The sequence below is a fragment of the Myotis davidii genome, unplaced genomic scaffold (assembly GCF_000327345.1).
Source record: "Myotis davidii unplaced genomic scaffold, ASM32734v1 scaffold847, whole genome shotgun sequence".
Classification (NCBI taxonomy): Eukaryota; Metazoa; Chordata; class Mammalia; order Chiroptera; family Vespertilionidae; genus Myotis; species Myotis davidii.
The window spans coordinates 2,172,412-2,182,702 of record NW_006298049.1 but is presented as its reverse complement, the minus strand read 5'-3'; the positions used below and the strand labels follow the sequence as shown (position 1 = coordinate 2,182,702).

The following is a 10,291-nucleotide window of genomic DNA, read 5'->3' as shown; positions in this document are numbered from 1 at the left end:
AGCAGGGGGTGTGCAGGAGGCAGCTAATCGATGTTTCTCTCTCATCGATGTTTCTAACTCTCTATCCCTCTCCCTACCTCTCTGCAAAAAAATCAATAAAATATATTTTAAAATAAATAAAATAAAAAATAAAAATCAATAAAAACGTATTTTTTAAAAAATAAAAAGGGGATAAATCAATCAACAACATGACTTTGAGACTACTGCTCCCTGTCCCCTGGCGCCCATCCCCCAGTCCTGTCACATGCCTGCTTTGTCACATGCCTGCTCTGTCACATGCCTGCTTTGTTACAAGGGTCCCCCGCTCCCCAGCCACTTTCTCTCCGTCTCTCCCAGTTGTATCCTGGCCATGCAGAACTCTGCTTCCTGGATTGGCTCCGTGAGAAGGTTCTGTTTCCTGATGAGATTCGGTGTCCTGATGTGCAATACCGTGTCACTTGGTACGTATCCTGGAGCCCCTGCTTCGAGTGTGCAGAGCAGGTGGCTCACTTCCTGAAAGAGAACGAGAATGTGTACCTGAGCATCTATGCCGCCCGCCTCTACTTGTGTGAGGATGAAGATGAGCAGGGGCTTCGAGATCTGGTTGCTGCAGGGGTCAAGGTGGCCATGATGGCTCCAGAGGGTGAGAGCAGAGGGAACTGGGGCAGGAATGTGTGTGTGTGTGTGGGGGGGCGGGGGCAGGTAGAGGCACCCAGGGACAGTGAGTGGCAGGGGAACTTGGGAAACTGAGGCAGAGTGAAGACACCTGACAAGGAGGAAACTGGGCCCTGAGTGGGGTTGCCCAGGGGAGGCTCAGGAGAGAAAGGCTCCTAGGCCAGACCTGCCTGCTTTCTCCCCTCTTCACTGCAGACTTTGAATACTGTTGGGATAACTTTGTGTACAACGGGGGATGGCACTTCACGTATTGGAAGAATGTGCGTAGAAATTATCATAGTCTGCAGCAGCCACCCCTCAGCGCCTCCCTGTCCCCGAGCAAAGGTGCTCCCCCCTTCCTCGGTCCTCCCATCTCACCACATTAACCAAATGTTGTTATTAAACTGAACACAAGTGTTCACGAATGTGTATGAGTGTGGCCATCAGAAGACTGAGGAGACAGAGAATGACTGCATTCGGTTGCTAGGGCTTCCTTAATAACAAACTGTAGCCCAGCCCCTGTGATGTGAATGCCCCTAGTATTAAGAGCAACTATTTTTTTAAAATATATCTGTATTGATTTTAGAGAGGGAGGGAGAGGGAGAGATGGAAACATCCATAATGAGAGAGATTCATTGACCTGCTGCCTCCTGCATGCCCCACACCAGGGATTGGGCTCGAAAACCAGGTATGTGCCCTGTCGGGGACTCCAACCGTGACCTCCTGCTTCAGAGTCCGCTGCTCAACCACTGAGCCACACTGGTCAGGCTGAGCAGCTATGCTTAATTAGGCCTTTGTTCACATGCTAAAAGCTCTTCCTGCTCAACTCTGTTCTCAGAAGGTCCTCACTAGTTGCTAATGTGTGTGTCTTTTTGTCTCCTCAGGGACTTGAGGAGGATTCATGACTTTATTTTTGGGACGGAATGATGTCTCCAAGCGGCTGGCTCCCGGGGCTGAAATGGAAGAGCCCTAGCTAAAACTGAAGCAGCACAGCTGTCTCTCCTGCTCTCTGAAGCTCCCCTCCCCAAGTCCCTATCTAATAAAAAGGCTAATATGCAAATTGTCCCCTTGACCCGGAGTTCAACCAGGAGGCGGGGACCCTCTGCCAACCACCCGGGGCCTTTCACCCCTCCACCCCTCCCAATTAATGGAACCAAAGTTTACTGGGAGAAACCAGTCCTGGAGAAGGTGTAGCTGGGGTTCCAAGTGCAGGCCAGTGTCTGGAGCCTCCTTTCCATGTGACAGTGGGGAGTAGTTTAGTGTCCAAGCTAATTAAAGTCTAATAGTCCAGGTGTGGAGGCCACATGGACGCAGGGGTGGACTCCCCGACCACAGGAAGGAATGTCAGGAAGCCATTGCTGCCAGGGAGAAGAGAGAGGGCGAGAGGAAGTGCGGACCTTTTACTTTAGGGGGTGGGTAGTCTTGCTAGCTTCTACATGGTCTTTTCAAATAATTCTGCCTAGGCAATATCCTTGGGATTGGTTTATTTTTTGCATTGATTTTTTTTTTTTTTTTTAGAGAGAGTAGAATTGGAGGAAGGGAAGGAGAAAGGAAGAGAGAGAGAAACATCAATGTGAGAGAGACACATTGATTGGCTGCCTCCCGCATATACCCCAACCAGAGCCAAGGATTGAACCTGCAACCCAGATACATGCCCTTGACCAGGAATTGAACCTGCAACCCTTTGGTGTGTGGGCGAATGCTCTAACCACTGAGCGACACGGGCCAGGGCCTAAAAATATTTATGATTGGATAAGGCTTATGATTAGACAGTCTGGTACTGATAATGAATCATCCCACACCCAAAACTGTTTCCAACTGAATGTCAGCATAATGCAGTAATCCTTCCTTCCTGAAATAAAGACACTGTTATCAAAAGAGAGATTTTTGCCTTATATAAAAACGACCCTAACTAAGGTGAACTAAATTATAAAAACAAAACTTTTTATGCACCAGACTTCCAAGTTATTTGTGTCATGGAAGCACAATTCTCCCTGCATTTGTAATTCTCTTTTCTTTGGCCACAGCTCTTCCAACATAGCTTCCCAGCGGTGTCATGCATTTCCCTTTAAACATTATGTTCTAGTGCGTGACTAACACTGACAAATCTGTCTGTGACAGGGGTCTTCCTCATGCTTGGTCAGCCTGTCATTTCCCCTCGATGTAGGGTGGTTCTAAGTGAGTGATCTTTTAGTGACATTTCTCTTTGGTGTCTGGGTGTGACCTCACAATCTAGCCAAATAACTTTTAAAGAGTCCAGTAAACTCTTTGGGCTGGAAAAGGCTGATTTCATTTTTTTAATTCAATCACAATCATCTAATTATTAAGACTCGGTCATCTTAAGGAAAAACTGACAGAACTGACTCAAAATGTTTGTGCAATGTAGCCTAGTTCTATGGCAACAGAACCACTGAAAGAACAAAGTAAACCACTGAAAGAACAAATTTTTAGTGGAAGTATCATGATAAGTATGTGACTAAGAAGAGTCTCCATTCAAAATATACCTCACATCTGGCCAATTATGGGGGAAGAGGGGAGGAAGAGGGGAGCCTAAAACATTTTTGAACTAGCTCTCTAATGCTCAAAACTTTTAAATTGCTGGTGGGTATAATATTTTGTGCAGCTTATTTTTTTTTTCATTCTCAACACAGTAAAATGCTATAATAACTGAGGTTACATTTAATAAAACTTAATGATTTACGTTTTACTTCTCAATCTGTAATTTTCATAGGGAATTTATTATATGTCTAATCACTTTAAAGGGAATGATAGAAAGGGGGATTTTAAAAAGTCAGAAACAATATATAAAGTCCTCATACAACTCAACAGAAGGAAGACAAATAATCCAATTAAAAAATGGGTAGATGACCTGAATAGACATTTCTCCAAAGAGGACATACAAATGGCCAAGAAACATGAAAAAAAGCTCAAAGTCACTAATCATCAAAGAGATGCAAATTAAAACCACAATGAGATATTGCCATACACCTGTCAGAGTGGCTATCATCAAAAAATCAACAAACAACAAATGCTGGCAAGGATGTGGAGAAAAGGGAACCCTAGCATACTGCTGGTGGGAATGCAGACTGCTGCAACTACTGTGGAAAACAGTATGGAGTTTCCTCAAAAAATTAAAAATGGAACTTTCATTTAACCCAGTGATCCCACTTTTAGGAATGTATTCTAAGAACCCCCAAAAAAACAATCAGAAAGTATATATGCACCCCTATGTCCATAGCAGCATTATTTACAATAGCTAAGATTTGGAAACAGCCCAAGTGCGTATCAGTAGATGAATGGATAAAAAAGCTGTGGTACATTTACACTAAGGAATACTATGCAGCTGTGAAAAAGAGGGATCTCTTACCCTTTGGGACAGCATGGATGGACCTGGAAAATATTATGCTAAGTGAAATAAGCCAATTTGAGAAAGACAAATATAATATGATCTCCCTTATTTACAGAATCTAATGAGCAGAATGAATTGACCAACAAAATAAGACCTAAAGCATGGAGGCATGGAGCAGACTAACATACCTTGATTCAGGGTTGGGGGGATGAGAAGAGATAAACCAAAGAATTTATATGCTTCTAGGCACAGCCCATGGACACGAACAATAAGGTAGTGAAGATACTGGGGGGGGCGGGGGGGGGGTTAGGGTCTAGGAGGATGAGGGTAAAAGGGGAAGGGGAGGTATCTGTAATACTATCAACAATAAAAAGTATATTTTAAAATGAAATAAAATAAAATTGGAAAGAGAAGACTAACACACAACACAATTATGCAGTAATAAACAGCAATCTGTAATCAGGGCTAGATTGTATAGAAGCCAGAGTTAGTGAGGATGTTAAAACATTGTTTCTGAAGAGGTAAATTAGTAAAACCTTTTTACTCGTTTTTTTTAGAAAATGTAGAATATCTATTAAATTTTCTGTCATGATTCCCCCCCCCAAAAAAAAAATGCAGAAATAAAATCTAGATACAAGTTTTATAACCAGGGCTACATTTTGTTATACATTTTTTTTCATGGAAAATTTTAAACAGATACAAAAACAGGAGAATGCATCCTCATGTACATATCACCAAACCACACTGGCAGTTTTATTTTCTTGGAATGCTCTTCCTCTAGCTGTATTTACACAGCTCACTTCTTCTCAGTTTTCAGAATTGAACTCAAATCACCTCACAGATGTCTTCTATGAACATTTGACCTAAAACTGTACCCCCTAAAACTCCCTCTACTTTTTCTCTTTTTAAAGGTTTTAAAATAGATGTTTCAAGAGAAAGTGAGAGGGAGAGAGAGAAACATCAATGTGAGAGCGAAACATCAATGATGAGAGAGAATCATTGATTGACTGCCTCCTACATGCCCCTTTCTGGGGATAGAGCCCATAACACATAACCAGGGCATGTGCCCTGACCAGGAACTGAACCAGCAACCTTTAGGACATGGGGCGATACCCAACCAATTGAGTCACACTAGCCAGGACTACCTTTTGTCTTATTTCTCACCATAACATTTCTTACTTTCTATACTTTTTAAAAGTATTTGCATTTCTTATCTGTTTGCAATCCAATAAACTACATGAAGGGAAGGACTATCAAATGCTTTTTTCATTGGTATAATCCACTACCTAGACTAATGCCTGACACCCAGAAGGGCTTAATAAATAGTAAATGAATAAATAAATATGTATTGATATGAGGAGACATCCATGATAAAAAACAAAAAACAAAAAACCCTGCAACACTGTTTGGATAATATCATACATGCTGGATGGGAGAAAGCAGACTGCAATTGAGGTAGAAGTACTCACTACATAGTCTGAACTCCACACTCCACATTGCCCAGCTCACTTTCTGTTGGGCAGGGCTTTGGTTACTAGTTATGGCCAATAAATTGTGATTGAAAGTGGCATATAATTATGGGCTGGAGCAATAAAAACTCCATGTGTGATTTTATAGTCTCTCTTTGCTCCTAAAATGAGCAGAGGAGCCATGTATGGCAGATGATGACCACAGCATGGTGGACCTCCAGTATCCTGGGTCCCTGAGTGACTGCATGGAGAAACCATTCTGCCAATTTATTAAGAAATAAATTGTTGCCCTAACCGGTTTGGCTCAGTGGATAGAGCGTCAGCCTGTGGACTGGAGGGTCCAGGTTCAATTCCAGTCAAGGGCATGTACCTTGGTTGCGGGCACATCCCCAGTAGGGGATGTGCAGGACGCAGCTGATCAGTGGTTCTCTCTCATTGATGTTTCTAACTCTCTATCCTTCTCCCTTCCTCTCTGTAAAAAATCAATAAAATATATTTTTAAAAAAAGAAAGAAATTGTTGTGTTAAAGTACTGAGATTTTGTTGTTGGTTACTGCAACATAATCTAGCCTATCCTCATATATGTACAAAACTAGCATTTACTATATCCCAAAAAACATGCTGAATACTTTACATATTCTTATTAAACCCTCACAAAACCCTGGAAGCCAGTACTATTACACCAAGATGAGGAAATCGAGGAAGTATGAGGGCAAATAGCTTGTTCAAGGCTGCCAGCTAAATGGAAAGCTGGAAATGGTACCCAGGCAGTCTGGAGTATGATCAACAAAGCTATTAACAGTAGTGATCCCAGAGGGCAGGATTATGGGGATTGATCACTCTTTCCTGTATTTCTGTAATGTTACACGTGTACTTTTGCAGTGAGTAATAAACAAATAGATAAACTATATGTTAGATGCTTAAAGACTACGAGTTCAGAGATGAAAGTCAAGTAACCCATGGAAACTGGAGTAATCAAGGAATGTCTAAGAATGACTCTACTAATCTGTAGGCATACCTGGTTTTATAGATGAATTCTAGCAAATAAGAAGAATCATATTATAATTCATGATAAAATTGGATTCGTTTCTTAGGGGAAAAAAACCACTCCTAGTTATTTTAACTTTTGGTGTTAATTAAACGGCCACTGCAAAAGGAAAGAAAAGCAATAATAATAGAACATTCCTTATAGCTAAAATGGCTTTATTAAATGTATATTTAAAATGTTCTATTCAGTCTTATTTAAACAAAATATATATGGCAAAATATATAATAATCAGATGTATCTGTAGTTTTCCTGGCTGCCTAGAATCTTAATCCCCATTTTGGCTATTCAACAGTGAAGAATTCTTAACAGGAGGAAACCAAAAGTCCAAAATATTGGTTGTCTCAGACTCTGGGCAGCCAGGTAGCGTGTGTGTCACCTGAGTGTAGTGCTGTGATGGTGTGGGGATCTAACAATGCTACTCCCAAGCGTGACCTTGGCTGTGTACTTGGCTGCCTAGGTTCTCTTGGCCTCTGTCATTTCCTGAGTCTGGTTCTCCAGCTCCCCGTTGATTCTGTAAACTAACAATCTTCCAGACGTGGTTGTGTGTTTGTTTTTTTGTGTTGTTTTTTGTTGTTGTTGTTGTTGTTGTTGTTTTGCTTGGAAGCAAGAAGCTGACTGCCAAGCCGTAACTACTGGCAGCTATATCATTTAAAGGCTCCGCCTATAGGAGAAAATGAACCACATTGAAGGTCTTAAGTAATAAGACCTAAATATATAATGACAATGAATATCATAAAAGCACCTTGTCTAGATTTAAGATACACATTTCTCCCAAGTTTGATCTTTTGTTCTCTTTCCAGGAATTTCTGTCATATCTGAGTATTCCCTAACTTCACACATAAGTCTCCCTATGCTTAACTCACATCTTTCATTTATAATATCATAGACTTTCAAAATGGTGTCATTATGTAACATGATCTATTCAACAGTAGAAATGCTTTAAATTTGTGGCTTACTGTTATAGGAAATAAATTACTGAACTATTTTATTAGCTCACGTTCAAAAGTCTATAAAACAAAATAGGTGATGCTATAAGAAAATTAAAATTACCTGAGTTTCATTTGCCTATGGAAATAATAATTCCCACCTTATTTCAGAATATTCATATAAAGATCAAATAAAATAATTTGTGAACATGTTTAGAGAAATATTATTTTAAGGTATGTTCACTATTCAAATCTTAAGAAACACTGTAAGACACACCATTAGTTTACATACCGCTAAGAAACAATGTAGCCAATTAAAAATTATAACATGCCTCTTTTTCATTTACATACATGTAAGATGCAGCATTAATTTACATACCACAATGGAAGAAACAATATAAAAACTGTAACACATTCTTCCTTATCATTTGGAACTTTTCTTAATACCTATTTAAAAAACCCTTAATCAGACATGGATTATTATATCTAATTCTTGTGTAAACATTAAGAGGAAAACATGAATGATATAAATTGGTGAAGGTACTCTTAAAACTTCTCATTGAGTCCAACATTGCTGAATCATTTTCGGTTCAATCATTAATATCAATGTATTTCCACATAATAACATTATCTGTGCCATCAAAAATGTTGGTGATAGAGCATTTCTTATAAGAATCCATAATAGTTAAAAAAAAAAAAAAAGAACCCATAAAATGTTGTTCTGGCTCTTGAACTCATCTCCTCCTATGAACACATCGAATCTACAGCTGCATAAGGAATAATTTCCTCTCAATAAAATTCAGAAACTAGTTGAGTGACTCCTACACAGCAGCAAACAAGGAAATACCCACATTGGAATGGGTAGGAGAGGCTAAATAACACATTCTCACCATAAACCCTACACTTGGCATAGCAACACACCAACACACAACCTGGAGGGAATTCACAATTCCCAGACTCTCCCTGAAGAGCAAAGGGTATGGATCTCAGAGCCAGCATTACAACTTTTAAGACTTCCACCTGAGAGCTGGGCCCCACAACCCCCCAACAGGGTTTGCACCTACAAGACACTCATGGCTATAGTGAACTAAAAAGCAGTTCTTACAGGACTCATGGGAATTCACCGTGGCTAACCACCCAGGGCCCAGTGCAGAGGCAGCAGAATGTAAGGCTCTCAGGCTTTCCATGAGAGGGGCAACTGGCTTACCTTAAAAGCTTCGGCTTGAGGAGCAAAAGGAGTTCATGCACCTGTCTGGCACGATGGTTTTTGCATCTGCCACCCAGAGGATGCCCCTTGAGTGCCTGGCTCTGGTGGCCAACGAAGGTTATGTTTGCAGATCCCACAGGCCTGTAACAAATAAGAGAGAAATCGTTCTTAATCACCTTTTTCTCCAGGGCACAGCAGAGGCAGCAGGCAGAAACACCCAGTCTTTCTGTGAAAGAGGATATTAGTTCACCTTAATAGCTGCAGCCCGAGGGGCAGACATCTAATTTAACACACACATAGGGACTTAGTACCACCCTATCAGAGACTGGGTAGGGGGCAGACATCAAAGTCATGCTACACCCAGCTCCAGGTCACTGGTGTCTCCAAGACAGGAGCTTGTGGACAAAAGAAGAAACCGTTCTTAACTGGCTAGCCTCTTTGCTCCACACAGCCCCAGAACTCAGTATATATGCAGCAGACAGAAATGCCCATCTCAGTTTTCCCCTGATAGAATTATATTCACATATTTTAAACGATGCTGCTTGAGGATTTGGCTTCCAATTGGCCTGCACACTAGGTATTGCATGGAATCTTACTCTCTGAGACACTGACGGGTCTTGGCACACCATCAACTGCTGGGAGCTAATAAGAAAAAAGGACAATCACAAAGATTTAAGAGACAGCCAAGAGATTGTAGAGGGTTGAAATATGTAAATTTCATCTCCAACATGTGAGTGTTCCTTTAAGAGTAAGAGAGGCCACAGTTTTATCTAATACATAGATACCAGCACAGAGAGTCACAGAAAATGAAGAAACAAAGGAATACATTCCAAATGAAAGAACAAGACAAAGATCTCAGAAAAAGAACTTAATAAAGCAGAAATAGGAGAAACCAAGATGGCGGCATAGGTAAACACCGAAATTGCTGCCTCCTACAACAACTTCATGAATACAACAAAAAGACAAAATGGACATCATCCAGAACTACAGGAAGGCTGGCTGAGTGGAAATTCTACAACTAGAAGGAAAGAGAAAAGCACACTGAGAGTCAGGAGCTGCGGAAGTAAATTACAAAGGCTCGAGCGCGTGGAAAGGGGCTGGTACCTGAGGACACGGCTGTCTTTTTGAATCGGGAGGGAGTCACAAGCTCCCGACTGCTCTGAACTCCAGTTCCGGGAAGTCTCTGGGGACCCAGGACTCATACGGGGAGAAACTGGACTGTCTGGCAGCGGGCAGAACTTGGAACTCGAGGGCGGCTTTCCCTCAGAGGTGCTTGCAGCAATTAAATTACCGGGACACTGAGACGTGTGCCTTAGGGCAGGGCTGAGGGTCAGCCATAGCTGCTTTCTCCGCCTTGTTAATTTCCTGAGACCCCACCCCACCCAAGCTGCTAGCAGAGGCTTTTGCATATGAATGGGCTGGCCCTTTGCAATCTGAAAATTACCTAACAAACTGCAGCTGGGTCAGAGCGACCCAGAACTTCCAAGAGAAGGCCCAAGCCCCCACAGCAGCTTGCACTGCTTCACAGCTGGGCCTCATCTGGGCATCTCCAAACCCCAAACAAAGAAGAGGAATCTCTCCATAGCTCCTGCTGGGTAGCCTCAGGCAGAGGCTAGATTAGCACCTCCTTAGAGATCCAAGAGCCAGTGTACCCAGTGGT

At 41.7% G+C, this 10,291-nt stretch overlaps 1 protein-coding gene across 1 annotated transcript in view; it reads left to right on the top strand.

The window, feature by feature from the left end:
* Positions 1–1,696, top strand: part of LOC102752136 (DNA dC->dU-editing enzyme APOBEC-3C-like) — an 8,008-nt gene extending 6,312 nt beyond the window's left edge. The window contains exons 2-3 of the mRNA XM_015570503.1: positions 337–622; positions 1,518–1,696. Coding sequence (XP_015425989.1) covers positions 337–622; positions 1,518–1,525 — 294 coding nt within the window. The 3' untranslated portion in view covers positions 1,526–1,696. The remainder of the gene's footprint in view (positions 1–336; positions 623–1,517) is intronic.
* Positions 1,697–10,291: the final 8,595 nt, after the last annotated feature.